Source organism: Vanellus vanellus (assembly GCF_965231255.1).
Source record: "Vanellus vanellus genome assembly, chromosome: 2".
In the NCBI taxonomy this organism is placed as follows: domain Eukaryota; kingdom Metazoa; phylum Chordata; class Aves; order Charadriiformes; family Charadriidae; genus Vanellus; species Vanellus vanellus.
This window is the reverse complement of record NC_138906.1, coordinates 2,505,577-2,526,062: the sequence shown is the minus strand read 5'-3', so window position 1 is coordinate 2,526,062 and position 20,486 is coordinate 2,505,577. Positions and strand designations below refer to the sequence as shown.

Genomic DNA, 20,486 nt, shown 5'->3' with positions numbered 1-20,486 from the left:
TATCTGAAGACGGCAACAATATTGGAATAAGAAGTGTGCAAGCCTGGAATCTCTCTTAAAAATTAAAACAGCTTTATTTAAATACAAAGTTACTGTAAAACATACATTAGGATACTCTTATACCAATATATTAACTATTGTAATCAGTGTACTATTTATTAAAGCATAATACTTGTGATAAACAGGAGGAAACAACCTGTAGAGTTTTGTTTTGTTTTCCTTAAGTCACAGACCTGGACAATTTAAAGTTAAACTGTAAAAAAAAAAAAAAACAAAAAAAAAAAACAAAAAAACACCAAAGGCAGGTTAAAATCTAGTTCAAAAGAGCTTTTGCTCTAAATACGTAACTCAGACATTACTCTTTTTGTCTGATAGGAACAGGATACCAAAGATCCATTTGCCTTTTGTAAAGGCAGCGTCAAACCCAGCCCCGATTCTAATCCGATTTGGATCCCACTGGTGTCAGCGGGCGGTATGTCAGCCCAAAGCTGTGCACTTAGGAAAACCCGTGGTTTTGCAGCTCCGTCGGTGCAGAAAAACGGGTGGTTTTATGTTTTCTCTCCCCAGGATTTGAGATTTCTCACCCCAGGACACCGTAGTATGTCCTTTCTGTTAGGCACGCACGAACCCCTGCGGAATTACAAAGCAGCCCAAGCATGTTGAAGGTGCGAGTGTGACATCCCTGAGATTCAACAGGAGTCTGCAGAGTATAAATATACACTTGTAAGTATCCTAAAACCAGGAAATTAGTCAATAGCAGCTTTAACAATGCAATGGAGAGGTACTGAGTCTGGCACGGGTAGGAAGGGGACCGGAAAAACCTTCCTCTTGGGGATACAGGACAAGCCACCTCCCTCCGGGAACGGGCGGTTGAGCATGGAGATGGCCTTTCTCCTGCCCGTGCCACATTTCTGCCAGCCAGAAATAGTCCCCACCAAAACAGTTCTTGTGGTTTCGTTTAACCGCTTTCTATAGAATAACCCACCCACCCCCCACTTAATGTCAGTTCACCAGTGCAAAACAAACGCAGCGTCTGAGAGAACGGGTAAATGAGGTTTCAGGGCAGATCGCTATTTGCGGGAAGGTGAAATAAAAACTACAGGGCAAAAGAAACCTTGGGCCGATTTCTGCAGAGAGATTCCCAAACAAAAGCCGAGGTTGATTATTGAAGGCTTTTAGCCCACAGCATCCGTATGTCTGTGCTTCACGACCACATCTAATCTAAAGGAAAACTCAGCGAGAAATCTTCATCTCATAAATAACCATTTTTCCCTTTTTAAAGGCAGCTGGAACAGCAGTGACTTGATCGCTTCTTCATCCAACAGTGTTTGGTCAAGAAAGTGCGGCAAAGAGGAGGCTCCCGTGAGGTCCCGGAGCTCAGGAGCTGTGAGTCACCTGGCAGTTCTCCCTTTGGTGGAGTCTCATCCTCTGTATGTGTTCGTAGCACGACTAGGCAAGGAACAGAGCAACCATCAAGGAGAAGCTTTGGAACTTTGGGCCAAAATCTGGTCTCTTGCACACAACGTGAAGCCAGGGGCTTCACGACAGCTCAACAGGCTGAGAGAGTTGGGGTTGTTCAGCCTGGAGAAGAGAAGGCTCTGGCGAGACCTTAGAGTCCCTTCCAGCATTGAAGGGCACCTACAAGAAAGCTGGAGAGCTACTTTTCACAGGGCAGGTAGTGATAGGATGAGGGGGAATGCCTTCAAACTGGAAGTGGGGAGATTTAGATTAGATATTAAGACGACATTTTTCACTGTGAGGGTGGTGTGCCCCTGACGCAGGTTGCCCCGAGAAGCTGTGGCTGCCCCATCCCTGGAGGTGGTCACAGCCAGGCTGGATAGGGCTTGGAGCAACCTGGGCTGGTGGGAGGTGTCCCTTCCCAGGGCAGGGGGGTTGGAACTGGATGATCTTCAAGGTCCCTTCCAACCCAAACCATTCTATGATTCTGTGCTGCCCCATGGGGTAGACCAACGATTAAATCTGAACATTATAAATTAAAGATAAGCATATTCTCTCAACTAGGAGGAAGATAACCTGGGCTGGGCATAGAAAATTAAATGAGAGTATAATGTATCAGTGTCTCTACTACTCAAGAAAGGCTACTGCAGCATGCAACTGTCACTCCTGAAAACATGTCCTTACCTCCAGTGCTGTTAACAGAAAGTCATACAGTCCTCCTTGATTGGTGGGGTCCATCAAGTCTCGGATCAGATGGATTTCAGCTCCCAGGTGCTGTATTCTAGGAAAAAGGAAAAAAGGCTTCATGTTCCTATTTTCTGCAGTAATCTGAGCTGCAGGTAAGACCGCATTGCCCATGACTGTCCCCTTGGGTAAGAGATGGACACTCAGGAAGTCCCCAGCCACTTTATGTCATGACCAAAAGCATCACACCACAGCTGCCAGGCAGTAGGACACAGAAACCCAAATACAGGTCAGAAAAAAGCATGTTAAAACACAACCCCCAGTCTTTCATTTAAACCATTTGGCCTGGAATCATAGAATCATAGAATGGTTTGGGTTGGAAGGGAACTTGAAGATCATCTAGTTCCAACCCCTCTGCCCTGGGCAGGGACACCTCCCACCAGCCCAGGTTGCTCTAAGCCCCGTCCAACGTGGCCTTAAACGCTTCCTGGGAACGGGCCTCCACAGCTTCTCTGGGCAATTTGTTCCAGTCTCTCACCACCCTCACAGTAAAGAATTTCTTCTTGATATGTCATCTAAATCTCCTCTCTTTCATGGTAAAACCATTCCCCCTCGTCCCATCACTCCCCTCCCTGATCAAGAGTCCCTCTGCAGCTTTCCTGTAGTCCCTTTAGGCACTGGAAGGGGCTCTAAGTTCTCCCCGGAGCCTTCTCTTCTCCAGGCTGAACCCCCCCAACTCTCAGCCTGTCCTCCCAGCAAAGGTGCTCCAGCCATTGGAGCATCTTTGTGGCCTCCTCTGGACCTGCTCCAACAGGCCCATGTCCTTCTCATGTTGGGGGCTCCAGAGCTGGATGCAGTACTCCAGGTGGGGTCTCACCAGAGCGGAGCAGAGGGGCAGAATCCCCTCCCTCGCCCTGCTGGCCACACTGCTGAGGATGCGGCCCAGGATACGGTTGGCTTTCTGGGCTGCGATCGCACATTGCTGGCTCATGTTGAGCTTCTCATCAACCAACACCCCAAAGTCCTTCTCAGGGCTGCTCTCAATTCATTCCCCGCCAAGCCTGTATTTGTGCTTGGGATTGCCCTGACCCACGTGTAGGACATTGCACTTGGCCTGGTTGAACTTCATGAGGTTGGCATGGGCCCATCTCTGCAGCCTGTCCAGGTGCCTCTGGATGGCATTCCTCCCCTCCAGTATGTCAACTGCTCCACACAGCTTGGTGTCACAGCAAACTGCATGAGGGTGCCTTCAGTCCCACCATCCATGTCTCCAACAAGGAAACATGGCTGTCCTTTCTCTGACTGAGGTATCACACAACAATGGGACTGGGAAACAAAAAGCTTCCACTTACTTTGCTCGGGATACAACATACATCAGTAGGGGCAACAGGTCATCCATAGGGAGCTTGTAGTCCTTCTCCACTACCCGAGACACTGTGCTCTCTATCTCCTCATACGTCTTCTGGAGGATCACCAGCTTTTCCCGGGGATCCACTGTGGTGCTGTCAGTGTGAAAACAGCCATATCAAAAATGCTTCCACTACACAGCTAAAGAGATAAAGCAGAAGAACTAAAAAAAAAAAAGAAAATAAACACAAAACTCACAGCAGACTGTCATGCTACAAAAAACGTCCATCAATCATCTCAAATGGCTGCACCAAAAAGGAGTCAACAAGGTTGTGCCAGCAGGCATCACCAGAGTGTAACACCACCCAGATGGACCTTAGAGTCATAGAATGGTTTAGGTTGGAAGGGACCTTAAAGATCATCAAATTCCAACCCCCCTGCCATGGGAAGGGACACCTCCCACTAGACCAGGTTGCTCTGAGCCCTGTCCAACCTGGCCTTGACCACCTCCAGGGACGGGGCAGCCACAACTTCTCCAGGACACCTGTTCCAGTGTCTCACCACCCTCATTGTGAAAAATTTCTTCATAATATCTAATCCAAATCTCCCCTCTTCCAGTTTGACGCCATTCCCCCTCATCCTATCACTACATGGCCTTGTAAAAAGTCCCTCTCCAGCTTTCTTGTAGGCACCCTTTAGGTACTGGAAGGCCGCTATAAGGTGTCTATGGAGCCTTCTCTTCTCCAGGCTGAATACCCCCAACTCTTTCAGCCTGTCCTCAGAGCAGAGGTGCTCCAGCCCTCGGATCATCTTCGTGGCCCTCCTCTGGACCCACTTCAACAGGTCCATGTCCTTCCCAAGTCCTGAGTATGACCTGCTCGCCCTAGTGTCAGTCTTTCATTTTAGACAGGACTAACCTCAGTTACGTCTCTCAAATAAAAGCTAAAAGAGTGTGAGATGAACCACTTTGGACAGTTCCATCAAGATATTGCTCTTGTGAGGGACTAATCCAGTTGTCACATCTATAAGGTGTTTTTTCTTCCTGTAACACCCTTGCAAAGGTACACGTAGCCTGTGCTGCCTTCCCCAGAAGAGAAGTCACATTGGCTTTCAGAGGGAGGCTCTCACCAGGACTAGTGTTCTTAGGGACCTGAGAGCTCCTGTCCGACGGATCCCACAACACTTCCTTTCCTTCCTTTTATCTTTCTTTCCACTTATTATTGCAGCACCATCCCCTAGGCTGGACTTCAAGCCAATAAATCAAGATGAGCTTCTTAAATTGAGCTCTGCTTTTTTACATTAACATCTTGGGATGCCACACTGGATGGATAACCCTCATGAAGCTCCATGTGTCCACAGCAATGGGCTCTATCCTGACCAGGCAGTCACAGCCAGGCCCAATTTGCTGTGCACACCGACATGAGTGAACTCTATTTCAAAGTCAGATGTTGTGTAGGAATGTATCTGCAAAATTAAGGGAAGATATTAGCCAGGGGATGGTTGCATTTAATCACGATTGATACTGTCTTGATATTTTGGGGGGAAAAAAATAATTCTATAGAAGTTGCATTTTCTTTTAAACAGAAATAACATCACAAACAACTTAACTTTAAATAATCTTGCACGCTGGCCCAGAAATGCTTTTGTAAACAGGTGTAAGTTTATGGCATTTCCCAGAAAACAGAAAATCCCTGGTTGTCAGTTGGAGGTTATGGACAGTGACTTACATCAGCTTCTGCAAACACTCTGTGGCAGAGAGGAAACACTTGTCTTTGATGAGGGATCGCCTCTGAAAGGGAGACAAAGAAGAGTTGTGCCTCTGTAAAAGCATCTCTCCGAGAGCTACCACATGGCTCCTCAGTGACAGACCCAAAATAAGCATCTTGGCTGCCCGTAATGGAGGGCGAAATAAAGCTGTTGTAGACAGTGCCATTCTGAACACACTTAGGTGTCTACAGTGCCACTCTGAACGCAGATGTCTTTGAGCATTACAAAGCACTCCTATGCAGAGCTCATATTCTCATCCATGGAAATTCATATGCAGCAGCTACAGATCATAACTCACCATAGAATGGTTTGGGTTGGAAGAGACCTTGAAGATCATCCAGTTCCAACCCCCCCTGCCCTGGGAAGGGACACCTCCCACCAGCCCAGGTTGCTCCAAGCCCCATCCAACCTGGCCTTGAACACCTCCAGGGATGGGGCACCCTGCGCCAGGGGCTCACCACCCACACAGGGAAAAATTTCTAATTCTAATCTAAATCTCACCTCTTTCAGTTTAAAGAGGGAAGATTTACCCACGTCATGTAGCTCTGATTTCAGAGTGCAGTCTGCCCTGTGGTTACTTAGGTGAAGCTCCATCATTAGCAGCAACACGTAGCCCCAGTCCCGTCTCATTAACACATCAAAGTTACTTCTTCGTGTTATTTTTTACCTGGTTGGTTGTCAGGGTGAGATCTTTCAGAGGCCAGAGATGTCTGAAAGGAGATTACAGAGAGAAGATTTAGAAGGCAGATGTCCATGCCTTAACTCCACCTTAAGTCAGTCTTGACTGGTTTTATCTCCTTCTTCAAGGTGATGCAAGTGTCCTGTAGGTGCATGAAGGCTGAGTTTGGTCCTCTCGTTACACTGCTACAGGAAGAATTAATAGCTTAGACTCATTGACCTGAGTGTAGGGTTCATTTTACCCACAGATGCTCCAGTAATATTCAGTGGAGTTTTGGCATTTTCAGATTCAGTTCTGCTCACTGAGTCTGGACTGAATCAAATTGCCGAATTTAGACTCTGGGTCTTCTGCTACCCTGCTTAAGCCCTTGACCTGCAGGTGGATCTGTGTTTGAAAAGCTCATATGCCTCTTGAGTCTGAGTCATTGGTCCTCACACTTCACTTCCAAAGATGGATCCAGCTGCAGGAATGGGCGGAGGAAACATCTGGCTCCACAGCCTTTCCCCGGTGTCAAATCTGTGTGTCCACACTGTTATGGGAAGTACCATTTGTTGGACTGTCGCTCTTTCTAAGAGACATCTATAAACTAGATCTGATTATTTCTGTGTTTGAGCAAACTAGTTGTTTGGTCAGCTAGAAAAGATTTTCACTAAAGGAAAATGCAAATTAGCATAGATAATTGGAGCTTTCCACTAGTCAATGTTGTTCCAGACAGTATCGCAGGCACTCTGTGACAGGACTTTCTCCGACAGATTAGGGAAAACTTCAGTGCCACAGCCAGTGATGGACCCAGGAATAGGTTATATGTCCTTTCCTCCTGTGCCATCAGAGCTTTCCCCAGCCGGTATCACGGGGTTGCATCCTGGGATGAAAAAACGTCACTTACTTCTGCACGTCCAGAAATTCTAGCAGCTTGATGTCAGGAAATAGACTTAGGTCGACGATCCCTTGGCAGTAGAGGTCATCTTCTCTTTCATGATAGAGCATGTAGAGCATGAAAAGTTCAGGGTAGAAGCAGGGCAAGATCAGCGGCAGGACCACGCTGCGTGCTTTCTGGTCACTATGGCAGAGAAAAGCAAAGCAGAGACCTACAGTAAGACCTACAACCTTGATACTACCAAGAGCACAATGGAAGAGGCAGCTTCCGAGACTGCAAGGTGTTCTTCTCGTTCTCACCTCCGTCCTCCACCTTTGAGTTCAATGTCACAGTTGGACAGTAGTGATCTATACAACGCGCTCATGCGTGTGCCCACAAGCTGAAGATGCAGGTGCATCTTATGCTATAGGACAAGACAGAGTACTTTTTCTCCACAAAATCTCCTGAGTCACTGGGAGAAACCTGGAGCACCAGAGACCTATCTCCAGCTCTTCTTTCTGAGCTGTTTCAGTAGAGCACTTGTTATTCCTTAAGGGATAAAGACCAAATAAATTCAGACAAAGGCCTTTTCCAGCTACTTACCTCTCCATCAACCTCTTGGCCTCATTCAGCCCATGTGGGGATGACTGCAGGTGACAGCAAAGAGAAATCCAGACCAAATGGGGACAGCTGAATGGAGATGCTTCTTCCCACTCCCAAAAACCCTAAACCTGGGTGTCTCACAGTTATTTCTACCTTCTTATTCTAGGAACATCATGTCTGCTGCCTCCTCTGCCCCATTTCCCACACTGTACTCCCTATTCCCAGGTCTGCCTTTCTCAATGCTGGTATGGAAGTCATCATCCCTACAATGAACAAGTTCCTGTGACTAATGCAAAGCACGTGGTAGCGCTGGGACCACCACCTCACACACAACCATGCTACCGCACGGTACCTGGCGTGAGTCACCTCTCAAAGCTGTGTGCCACACGCACCTCCAACTCACCACTCTATCCTACTGCAGAACATGATTAGAAGTTGTTGCTGTCATGCTTCAAGCAGAACTACTGAAAGCTTTGCACTCAGAGAGAAGTGTGGGCACTAAACCTGACTCAAATGGACAAATACAATCAATTCAGAACTCAATGTATTTTAAAAGACAACCAATACATCCAAGCACCTTAAAATTAAACAACCGGTGGTGACACATACCTCATATCTCCATCCACACACTTTGTGGGCAGTTGGCCTTTCTGTTCCAGCGCCAGATGGAGCAAACCCCTAGAAGAGTAGAACCAAGGTTTAGTTCCCTCCCTACTTTTTTTTTTTTTAGGATAATTTGTTATTCACAAGTGAGGAGCTCAGCTGTCCCGGCGTCAGGTGGGGTATTAGTAAAGCTCTCCGTAATCCTTGCGTTGTTTTGGTATTCAAGTTTCACAATTTGAGGGCTTTCTCCATCACCAGCAGAAGCCACCAGGAATGAATGAGTGAATTTAATATCTCCATAGCTTCTGAAGAGTAGGGTGGTCATTCTGGAGATCCTAACTGTGGTCTGCATTGAGAACCATTTCCTTGTATTCCCGCTCAAGGGGCATAAGGTTTCAGGACCTGGTTTCAGCCTGGAGAAGAGAAGGCTCCAGGAGGACCTTATTGTGGCCTTTCAGTATTTAAAGGGGGACTATAGGAAAGATGGGGACAAAATTTTTAGCAGGGCCTGTTGTGATAGGACAAGGGGTAATGGTTTGAAACTAAAAGAGGGGAGATTCAGACTAAATAGAAGGAAGAAATTTTTTACGGTGAGGGTGGCGAGACGCTCACCCAGGTTGCCCAGAGTGGTGGGAGATGCCCCATCCCTGGAAACATTCCAGGCCAGATTGGATGGGGCTCTGAGCAACCTGATCTAGTTGAAGATGTCCCTGCTCATGGCAGCGGGGTTGGACTAGATGGACTTTCAAGGTCCCTTCCAACCCAAACTATTCTATGATTCTATGACCAACCAATTCCCTAATCCATCTATGAACATTAGAGGATGTTCATAGTCTGAAAAAGTGGCTTGGGTTTGTCTTGATATTTCCAAGCCAAAACTTCATAATCTTAAAACTGGGATTAGGGAGAGGTTGCCTTTTTTTGGTATAAAAGTATCAGCCTAGGAAACCCAGCAAGGGGCACAGCAGAGCAAGGTAGGTCCCTCTCCTCACACTGCATCTGAAAGGTCTTGAGACATGAAGCAAGCTTTCCAGAAGCACCTTCACATGAAACGATGCTCAGGTTGTCAGCCCTGTTGTCCTGTTCATGAACGCGGCTCAGATGAACTGAATCAAATCTGACTTGTTCCCATCAGTTCTCAGACTGCTCCGGGCCAGACAACCCTTCATCACAGAGCTGGCAGCCTTCCTCAAGCACACGACGCTACACTGATAACGGCAGAGCTTTTATCCAACCTCTTATTTTTACGGCAATACCACCCTGAGTGCAGCTAGAGGCAGAGTTCCCCACCTCTGCCTACTGTGGCATTTCTTGTACCTTCCCCTAAAAGATATGCAGACAGCAACAGGACCCCAGTCACGCCTTTGATCCAGTCCTTAATTACCCATGGGCACAACCACACGACGAAACAACCTCATTTTAGAGTCAGTGCCCACATCAGCTGAGCCTCAACAACGCGCTTACACTGCACGTTCTTAACTCCTGTTGAGGCATGTTAAGCTTAAGCTATTTTTCATTCAAACATAGATATCAAACTCCACTGTTGTGTGCTTTGATATACTTTGCTGTCCTCATTAGTGAGGTTTCCTGCTCATATTTTGAGCAACCTGGTCTAGTTGGAGGTGTCCCTGCCTACGGGAGGGGGGTTGGAACTAGGTGATCTACAAGGTCCCTTCTAACTTAAACCATTCTATGATATTGGTGCTCGTCTAAAAGTCTTATTATGGGCAACAGCTCATTGAGCTGCCATAACTCAGTGAGATTTAGTCACATTAAAGCCCCTGAGTCATGTACCGAGCAATGGGCATAATAAAGGTTTTCTAGGTCCATATGACCTCAGTTATTGCAAATAACTCTTTATCTAGCACCATTCTGAAAGCAACTCTCCCCAATAATATGCTGTAAAATAAAGCAGTCCTGGCACCTGAAAAAATGCTCCCAGTGGTCTACTCCACAAGCCCTCTACGCTCATACCCATTGGAAGGACTCTGTGTGTTTGACTTACTGGTAAAACTCCCATATTTTCTTTGCATAGTATTTGACTTCCTCTTGTGCCATAGTCAGCAAGTGTCTGTTGGCCCCAATCCCAGAATACGTTGCCTGAAAAGCTATCGTCAAGGCCTTCAGCAGCTTGCCCAGTGGGTGTAGGGAAGACTTCAACGCCTGCATGACAGAGGAAAATTAAATTTTACAAGTCAGCCCTCGCCATTAGTAGAGGATAACACTGAAAGGACACCCAACCTTCTCTTGTCAGCAAAGGACAACAAGCCTAGAGGTAATTAACTATAATTTTGGTCTGGTTTTGCTGCCACAAGCCCATTCTCCTCCCCATTATCAGGCAGAAATGTGCTCAGCAGAGTTGCTGTTCTGATGAGATTTGCTGTGATATTCAAGAGAGAGAGCAAAGGGTGCTGTAGGGAAAGGCTGGCCGAGTCACACACAACCACCAAGAGTGCATGGAAGTTGATTAATCATCTCCAGCAGCTGGTTATTCCCTGATATGCTTTGAGAATCAAGTTCCCTCTTGATTTATCATCACTTCCTGGCCTGTATAGCTGCACAAAAAATGAGCGTCCAAAAAGCATGAAGGATAATCATCTCCTTCACAAGCCATAGGTGTTCACACATAATTTAGAGAAGACTCTTGAAGTCGCTGGCCATGATATATCTGCTAACAGAAAGTTGCTACAACCCGTGCCCATGTCTGGTGTCAACGTGGATCATTACGTTTTTAAACTTTACCTTCTCTAAATAACTCTGTAGTGACTCCAGCCCCTGGTGCTGGACAAGCTCTTCAAGAATATCTTCTGTCTTCCAGGATACATCCTCAGTACCCCTGCAAAGATGAGAGGTGAGGAAGGAAAAGCACACAGTGAAGCACTGGGATAAATCCCGAGTGGTATTGCAGGCAGATAGCAAGGAGGCAATAAGACTATTAAGAACAAATGAATTTTTCTCTACCCTTTTCAGTGTAATTGCCCCACTGACTTAAAACACCTGTGATTATCTAAATTCGCCTTCATCTCCCCTTACAATCAGCCTGGGTTGCATCCTGCACATGCTCGTCTCATCTATTTTAGATATTTTCTTAAAGGGAGATGAGTTTGCTCTGCATCAGCTGGTGATGGTTTCCCTCAAATACAAGAGGAGCCAACGATGATGGGGTCATGTGAGACGCTTACATTTAATCAAATTAATCCCATCCAAGTTTTCACTTACGAGAATCAGTCTCAACAGCCCAACCTTAAATTCAGGCTGAAAATTCATCCTCCTGTCCCATGAGCGGGAACAACTGGGTAACGCTTGGGTTCACAACGTTAACACGTGGCACACCCTAACGTAAACCACTCTTCTCTCTACACTCATGGGCTCCTCTGTTGCAATGAGGGCTTGTGATACTCATACCTTTGGCAGAAGAGGTACTCCTGAGATTTCCGCAGCTCCTTGCTCGTTTGTATGTGGAACCCTGTGAAAGACTCCTCCGTTTCTTCTTTGCAGCCAGAATGGATGAACTGCAGGAACTGGTCATAGATTCCCTTCCATCTCTTCTCCACTGGGAACTCCTCCAGGCCCAGCTGACTGTGAAACGTAACATGGCATTAGGCTTTTCTGCATCCCTCCTCAGTCACTTCAGGCTTTACCTTCAAATACGGAAGGTTCTCCAGAATCAGATATTAACACAAGAACTAAGGAAGCAGAGAACGATGGCAGTGCCTAACTGGTGATTCAACGAGAAGCAACTCAAGTCTACAGTCTTGACAATGAAGTACTTGGAGTGAAGAAAAATTCCTGGTGCGCGGAACATCAACAATCTGAATCTTTGCTGGTGAACTGATCACAGGCTTTCTGCTCCGCTTAGGGATGTTTCTAAATATAGACTATTTATTTAAACTGAAAACCTGCAGAAAACACTGAGAGCGAGAAGACAGTTGAGCAATCACGACCAATAGTTATGGCTGTCTGAAAAGCACAGGAAACAGGAGCTGTTTCTGCAACACGGGCACTCTGATGGACTGGAAATGTTTTGAGGAGGAAAGAAGAGGAAACTGAACTGGGGCTTGTGAGAGGAATTCCCCTCAGGGGACAGGCAGCTGTCTTTCCTACTGGGACTCCCTCATTTGGGTTAAACTGGCTGAACCCAGGCCCCCCAGCCTGGCAACCCTTGGCAGGGTTCAGCCCCAGATAAGGGTCTACACAGAAGGATGTGGCCTGATAGCTTCAGCTGTTACTCCTGCCCTTCACTCACACTATTGTCTACCAAAGCAGCATCAGCGCCCCGTGAACCTCTGATCCTGGCTCCGCAGTCTTCCTCAACATAGAGCGCTACCCAATTCAAGCTCTTCAGAGCTTCATGTGCTGTGCTTCACTTCTTGATTTTTGGTAGCTTTCCTCTTGTCAATAGGACAAGAGGAAACAGACTCAAATTATGCCAGGGGAGGTTTAGATTGGATATTAGGAAAAATTTCTTCATGGAAAGGGTTGTCAAACATCGGAACAGGCTGCCCGGGGAAGTGGTGGAATCACCATCCCTGGAGGTATTTAAAAGACAGGTAGACGTGGTGCTGAGGGACATGGTTTAGTGGTGGGCTTGGCAGTGCTGGGTTGATGGTTGGACTTGATGATCTTAAAGGTCCCTTCAAACCTAGACAATTGTATGATTTTGTGATTCTACCTCTACAATATCAGCTGGTAATATTCATGTAATAGCACAGAGGGAGAGGAAAGGAGCAAGTGATGCTTTTTAGCAGCCCACCTTTGCCTGTACAGCTTCAGACCTGTCTGTGTGTACCCACAGAAATGCATGTGCACACATGCACACATGCACAAGTCACTGAAAACGTTAAGTCTCCAGAACTCTCTCCAGTCTGAGGGTGGGAGAATCTCCAGGTGGACAGTGGTAAAATGGGAGTAGAACATTTGTTTTCTGCTTCCTATGTGGCATAAAGTTTAAATGACAAGCTGTGCTCTCCTTTCCTCCTTCTCTCTTTGCATATAAACCAGTTTTTAGATCAATTCTTTCAGCAAGGACTGCCTGGATCCCTGTAGGGATTGATCCAGTACTCCTCTAGGTAGAGTCATGCAAGCCGTGACCCGAGAAGCCGACCCTTGTTGCTTACGCTTTGGTTATCCTGTCATCCAGCTGCTCGTTCGACGTGTTCAGGATGCCGTGCGTCTGAAGGCCTTGGCCCGATTTGTTAGTAAAGGTTCCCTCCAGAATGAAGCCATTGGCAAAGGACAGCTTTCCCTGCAACGGAGAAATAAAGGGGTATTCTGCCAAGATCTCATTAGCGAGAGGAAACAAGCTGGACCGAGATCTCAAATTCTCTTTTCAACAGAGCCAGCTCCTGAAACGGCGACTAAGAACAACTTCCAGCAGAGATGCACATTTTCAGCATCCAAAGCAATAGTGTCATTAAGGTGACAGTCACCAGAGAAAACATGTCCTTGCTATTGAATGACACATGTAGGATTCTGGAGGGAAAAGATCGCCACAATCGCAGAGTAAAACATTTGCATTATGCTCTACAAATACCCAATATCTGCTTTGAGTTATAAGATTTTTCTGGCTTAAATTTGACAATAGTTTTTTCTATCCTAGAGTGAACACATGAAACCTCAATTTCTCCTCTGTTTTTCCTCTGCTTGTTAAAACCACAAGCAAGTTTGGCCTCACAGGTAGGATCATACGATATTCACCATAAACACTTTCAAAATGTTTGCTGCTACCAAGAAAAACCTTAAACTCTCTGAGGCAAATACAGAAGACGTGCAGTAGCTTGACTCAAACTTAGAAATTTTAATTAAATCAAATCCAAAGCCAAACAATATTGTAACTAGCCTGGCTTTGAATACGAGCCTGAAATCCTCATTGCTAATAGCAGGAGGCACTCCATCTTTAGATAAAGAACAGATTTTTCTAGATTAACCCCTAAAACTAAACGTTAATGTTGGAGAAAGCAGCATCTAAGCACTATAATCAGTCTCCGCAAAATCCACCCCGAGTCTTCCGGCTGAAGGAGATGACGACAAAGCCTCCCTCCCATGACAAGTCAGTAAATGACAGGACTCATTTGCAATCATTACCGAGTGTCTATTTTGACATCCACTCACTCTGATATAACCACACGTTTCCTGTCAGACTCATCACAGATTTCCGTAAGAAGCCGGAGGACTGGTTTTCCCTGCAACGGGGCACTTGATGAACACTTTGACCAGATGTTTCAGTTAAAGATCAACTGCAAAATGTTGAACGTGTCAGTGCAGTGTCCGGATTGCAAAATTAAGCTTCCAAGATCTCTCAGCTCTGTTAACATCCTGGTTGCGTTAGCGTAGTGCTGGTACTGCAACTACGTTTGGTTTATACATCGTTTCCTGTGTTCCCAACCACTACAAAGGCTGAAACGTTTGTTCAAAGAACACAAAAGCATCCCAACTGCAGCTGCGAAGTGCAGCCAAAAATGTCCCACAGACAATAAAAAAACACCAAAACCTCAATGTAAACAAAACAATAAAACCAAAACAATGCTCAAAGCCCCCAGCTACTTGAAGTCTCTCTGCTGCAGCCTTCCTCCTGTGAATGAGACTGATAATAGAAGAAAAAAAGGTAAAAGCCAAACCAGGAAAAAGTTATTTTCTAGGGGACTGGGGGAAGTGGAGCAGGAGGGTATGAGCTCTGAAGATGGATCCATCGGCCCTCCTGGGAAGCAAGCAACTGTATAGAAAGGCTGATGAAGGAAGTGCTCACCTTTCCAACAAACGTTAGATCTTCCGTGAAGTTCCCTTCATAGACAGAGTCATCTTCCAAGAGCAGAATCCCAGAACCCTGCATTTGAAAGCAGAAGTAGTGAATTCATGACTCGACCTACTCGAGTTCATCTAGAAACAGCCATTGGCTTGGAATATTTCTGGGCTGCCCATTCCCAGAACCTTTTTGGAAGCCCAACATAGCATTGCAACGCTCAAGAGAAAAGCAAGGAGGTTCTCCAGAGATAACCCATCAGGCATCACTGCACAGAGGAGAAGCGCTGGGTAGTCAGGAGGCTTTAAACAACAGTATTGTTACATTTATTTCCCTAGGACAAGGAACAAAAAGCAGCCTCCGGTTCTAAGAACCGTCACCAAGAATTGCCGTACAGATCAAGCTCATGGTCCTCCCAGTCCTATGCCTTTTAGGTGATTGTAGCCAATTGTGTCATTCTTTGCAAGACAATGAAGGGAAAAGAGGAAGGCAGCTGCTATGTAGAATTCGCTGTGCAGTCACCGGGGCTTTAACGAGCTACTCCTAAGCATTAGTAAAATAACTCGTTCCATGACCTCCCAACTCCCACGGTCGCTTACGGTAGCACACATTTGAGGGAAGGAGCACCAAGATGCAGAACAGACACAAGATAATTTATACCAATGGGGGAAGATTCTCCTTTCTGGGGCTTAGCCCATGGTTTGGGCCCGAAGGTTTATACGTACCCGTACCAGCCAGAAAATGTGGTCACTTTTAGAGCTGCAACACATTTTCCGCTGGAATGGTTGTCTTGATGGAAAGCGCCCTTTCTGGCAAAAATAAAAGGTTTCCAAGGGAAGCTTCTTGGCTGTACCAATTTTCCACTAGGAAAGCTGAAGCGACTGCTCCCCACCCGGAAGCCTTGTGAAGTTAGAGGAGCCTTTGGCAGCCGGCAGACCAAAAGGCAGCTTTATTTTGGTTCCCCGCAGATGGAGTTTTTATGGAAAGGCCTTCCGACAAACTTTCCATGCTAAACATTTTGTCCTAATTTGGTGAGTGGGGAGGGGGTTGTTTGTTTTTTTAAGCGCGTACTTTTTATGAGAAGAAATGCTTTTATTTCCAAGCCCGTCCCCGCGATGCAAATCCCTTTTGCTCTCCACATCAACATCTAAACTTTCAATGAACTGGGCAGCCAACTTGTCATAGGTAAGCTCACATTGGAAAGGTGAAGGTTTACTGATCTCTAAGATAGATATAGTAACTTATATAACTGTACAGCACTTTACATATGAATTCTGGTCTATAATTGTGACCTGATGGTCAGTCAAACAGCCAGACCTACAAGGTGTCTTAGCATAAGCAAGGAAAAGCGACAGTCTTACATCTAGTTCCTACCTCCAGCTCAGGAAGATGATATGAAACGAGATTTAACCTAGGCCTTGTTCTTCAAAAACATTATTATGGTAAAATTTCAGTGCTTATGTTTTCTTGCTTTCTATTTCTCCCTCAAAGATTATGAAGCGAAATCTTAGTTTTGCCCTTGATGGGGGAATTCCATGTCCCATCGATCTAGAGAATCCACTCAAAATGGGTACTCACCACCATTTTATCAGCATGAAATGTCCTTTGATAGCAGACACCCGACTGGGTTACTACAATGCCTTGTCCATGTTTGTGATCGTCAAGCCATGTCCCTATGTATCTCTCCCCTCTGGAAAGCAGTAGAAAACAAATCAGTATTTTTCTCTGTTTTATTAGGTCTCAGTCAATTTGATGTATCGCTTACTGAGGCTAATTTTACCTGATGCAATGCTCCATGCTGCACAAGTGCCAGATGTGCTGCACAAATTCAATTCATGTAACACTTCCTCAGGAGTTCAAGCCCTTATAGCAGAGGCTGAACACATCCCCCCTTCATCCCCAAGTCACCCCATCAAAACATGAGGCTTTACCCCTGCCAGTAGAGGGACAAAACTGTCAGACACCTAAAGCCAGCTCTGATCTACACCACCTTTACCTGTCTTTGTCTTCCCACACTCCATATCCATTCTTCTTGTCATTTTCCCACTGTCCTGTGTATTTAAACGGATGCTCAGCTGAGAGGTTCTCTAGTATCCCAAACCCTTGACGCACGTTGTCTTTGAAATAACCTTTGTAGACCATATCGTTCCCATACCTGCAGGGAGAGAGACAGACAGAATTTAAAACCATGCCAATGTGATAGCTACCATTGGAGTAGCAAGCCAGGAAAGGGAGTAGATCGGGCTCATCTGCCTGCTGAATATTCCAAGTATTTGACTGATACCTCTGGAGCTGGTAGTTGGTTGCTATTAGGAACGTGCATCACCCAAGCTAGTCGCTCCACAGATAGTTTTCAACGTTATCTAAGGACACAACACAATTGTCCTGGGAGAGGCCACTCAGTCCTTGACCTCTCACCAGCCAGGCTGCAGTGACCACCAGTCAGTCCAGAGGGGGAGTAGAGAGGATCGAGCAGGAAGCCAGATCTGCCATCACCTTCCTACGCTCACCAGCCACCCCTTCTCCTGGGCTCATCCCCTGAGAAGAGCTCCCTTTAGCTCTGTCCATGCTGGCCAGCAGATCTTCACTGCTACAACAGAGAAAGCACCTACGTTAAGCAGAGCTACCACAGAATTATAGGAAGGTTCAGGTTGGAAGGGACCTTAAAGATCACCTACTTCCAACCCCCCTGCCATGGGCAGGGACACCTTCTGCTAGAGTACAATCCTCTGTAATTATCAATGTACCTTCACATTTGACACCAGAGACACCAGCACAGCACTGCTCAGTTGGCTCCAGGTCCCCCAAGATATTTCTGCATGTCCTCTACTCTGAGTTTGATGCACAAACAAGGAGCACGACAGGCAGGCTGTGGGAAGGAAGATGGCCTATCCCATAGTAAGCAGCTGGAAAGCTGGGCTGCGCACTTTCCTCTGCCGCAGTTGGCTCCATGAAAGCAAGGGTAAGCGTGTGCAGTAATAATGGGCAGTCCGGTCTTCACATTGGCCAACCCATTTGACTACCGGCCACATGTGACCTAAGCAAAGATGAGGATGCTGTTGCGCTCGCTTCTACATAAAGAAAAGCAAGCTGGCCCTGTCCACTTAACTCCGTAGGCTGCAAATTAAACCAGTTTATTCCTACAACCCACTGAGCAGGCCTCCGCCGCCATTTCTGGCTTTCGACATGGAAGGCAGACGGTGGGTAAGGGCGGGACACCACCATGTGCCCACAATACAGAATCCCAGAATCCCAGACTGGTGAGGGCTGGAAGGGCCCTCTGGAGCTCCCCCAGTCCCACCCCCTGCCAGAGCAGGGGCACCTCCAGCAGTGGCACAGGACACGTCCAGGAGGGTTTGGAATGGCTCCAGAGTGGGAGACTCCCCACCTCTCTGGGCAGCTGTGCCAGTGCTCTGCCGCCCGCACAGGAAAGAAGTCCCTCCTCAGGTTTAGATGGAACATCCTATGGGCAAGTTTGTGCCCGTTCCCTCTTGTCCTGTCACTGGGCACCACTGGAAAAAGACTCTTCCCATCCCCCCGGCACCCTCCCTTGAAGGAGTTATGAGCGTTGAGAAGATCCCCCCTCAGTCTTCTTTTCTCCAGACTGAAAAGACACAAGTGCCTCAGTATACGGTGCTTTACAGACCAGGCTCCGTCCAAATTCCCAGCAGCACTTTGAGACACAAGTGCGCAAATGACTATTTCCAGCAGCATTTTCTTGAGTAAATAAGAAAACCTCAGGCTCCATTGCTAAAATTAAGCTCTGGGTTTAAGCTCGGAATCTGAGTGAGCAGATAAATCCAACGGGGGGGAACCAGCCCCCTTCAGCAGTTCAGGATTGCAGTTGTGACTCCCAGAGCAACAATCCCATCCACCATTAAGGAACTACTCTACACAAGATTTGGTCCAGATAGCCTGGCCACGGGAGACCGAGTGAGCTGTGTGCTCCACCAAACCTGTCCAGGGCTGATGGCACACCGTGCGCTCTGCTCTGCAACCACAAGCATGAATGCAAAATTATATCCTCACCTCTAGGGCACAGAGGATGCTACACAAGGTAGTTACAATGGTCATAGCTTGCAGAGAAGCTCTCATTATTCTAAGGCTCAGGAGACTCAGGGCTTGTGAAGAAGCCATACTGCCCATGTCCAAAGCAAAAGCTTCTGGTGCCTGAATTATTCTGCGTTTTACACTGTGACTGAGCCTTCCACAGCGAGGTGGGAGCGCTAAATAAGTGGAGTCTCATTTTTTTTTCCCCAGAGAGTCCATCTTTGGGTTTTACTTACTCACAGATTCCATAGCCTCTCATCTTGCCCTCGTACCAGTGGCACTTATAGCAGTCATACCGGTCTTCAGATCGGCGTGGGACAAGGCATATTCCAAACCTACAAGGTGCACATGGCAGAGGTCAGCACGGCAAAAGGTGACTCAGTTGTACTGGATGAAGTTTAAAAACTAAGGACCTTCCAGACTCCCAAGCTGTTTTGCATGGCTGGGGGCAGCTCTGTCCCGGACACTATTTCTAGGTGTCAATGGAATCGCCCCAAGGAAGAGCTCATCTCCTCGTGAACTGCAGTCGCAGTTTCTCATTGCTTCTTCTACAGAGCTACTTTCAGAGTTGGGGTTTTTATTCTGTCTCTCCCCCTTCCCCAGTTTAGGAGCTGAGTTAGACTACCAAGTGATTGCTTTGGTCCAAATAAAATGTTTTCTTAATCCCAACACAAAGTATTTGAGACATTTTTTCCCTTTAAAAACCTAACCTATTCTGGAACTCATGTAGAAATGAGAAATCTAAAAGTCTTATTTTCAAAAAGTTTTAGGAAAAAAATTATTTTAATTTCACAGTGTGGCTTATTTCCCCTGAAAACTCTTCATTTAAGAGAGGTTTTTAAAGATTTCTAAAAGTAACTTTTTCAAGGTATTTCACATGAATAAATACACCTAGATTTAGAGATCTGGGGTCAGATTTACCCAGCTGAAGAGATGTTTGAATCTGAACAGGTCATCTGCATACACTCCCTACCTACTCACTCAAGGTTACAATCTACTAAGCCAGGTGTCTAAAATAGGTCAGATAAATTGAGGTGTAACAGTGAATAGAGTCGTAGAATCACAGAATCGTCTAGGTTGGAAGAGACCTTTAAGATCATCAAGTCCAACCGTCAGCCCAACACTGCCAAACCCACCACTAAACCATGTCCCTCAGCACCACGTCTCCCCATCTTTTAAAAACCTCCAGGGATGGTGACTCCACCACTTCCCCAGGTAGTCCCTCACTAAGGCTCCAGTGTCCCTGCACATCTGGAAGGAACCATTTCTTAGCTTATTTTGAAGCAAGAAAGGTTCTATTTTTTTAAGGCTTACCCATGCTCCAAGCCCTCTTTGAAATCTCCAACATGGTTGCGTCCATCACGCCACTTCAGTGTCCCCCTGCAATTCAAAGCAGGTGTTAACACAAGGGAGATCACCAGCAACATTCACAGCTGCAACAGAAGGTATCAAGGCATGACCTAGAAATGGCTAACATCAAAACGTTTCCTCAGGGAAGACAGACACAGATGTTCTCCAGGCACCTCTGGGACCTTGGTTGGCACTGTAAGGATTTAATACCATAATGTTTTCGTGCCCTGGAACGAGCAGGAAAAATCCTTTTCCAAGTTCCCTAATCTGAAAAGCATTTTGTAGAGTTGCTGGGTCATCGATTTAGGACCTTGCACATGATCCTTTTGTAATTACAGTGCAGCATGTGA

At 46.4% G+C, this 20,486-nt stretch overlaps 1 protein-coding gene across 1 annotated transcript in view; it reads right to left on the bottom strand.

Moving 5' to 3' along the window:
• Positions 1 to 51: 51 nt before the first annotated feature.
• ALS2CL (ALS2 C-terminal like) overlaps positions 52 to 20,486 on the bottom strand; it is a 50,977-nt gene continuing 30,542 nt past the window's right edge. Inside the window, exons 11-26 of the mRNA XM_082498977.1 lie at positions 20,101 to 20,166; positions 19,023 to 19,121; positions 16,733 to 16,891; positions 16,315 to 16,426; positions 14,743 to 14,820; positions 13,115 to 13,242; positions 11,403 to 11,576; positions 10,740 to 10,833; positions 10,003 to 10,160; positions 8,004 to 8,072; positions 6,822 to 6,995; positions 5,924 to 5,966; positions 5,217 to 5,278; positions 3,495 to 3,644; positions 2,143 to 2,239; positions 52 to 1,449 (exon numbers count right to left, since the gene is read on the bottom strand). Of these exons, the coding sequence (XP_082355103.1) occupies positions 1,378 to 1,449; positions 2,143 to 2,239; positions 3,495 to 3,644; positions 5,217 to 5,278; positions 5,924 to 5,966; positions 6,822 to 6,995; positions 8,004 to 8,072; positions 10,003 to 10,160; positions 10,740 to 10,833; positions 11,403 to 11,576; positions 13,115 to 13,242; positions 14,743 to 14,820; positions 16,315 to 16,426; positions 16,733 to 16,891; positions 19,023 to 19,121; positions 20,101 to 20,166 (1,735 nt within the window). The 3' untranslated portion in view covers positions 52 to 1,377. The remainder of the gene's footprint in view (positions 1,450 to 2,142; positions 2,240 to 3,494; positions 3,645 to 5,216; positions 5,279 to 5,923; positions 5,967 to 6,821; positions 6,996 to 8,003; positions 8,073 to 10,002; positions 10,161 to 10,739; positions 10,834 to 11,402; positions 11,577 to 13,114; positions 13,243 to 14,742; positions 14,821 to 16,314; positions 16,427 to 16,732; positions 16,892 to 19,022; positions 19,122 to 20,100; positions 20,167 to 20,486) is intronic.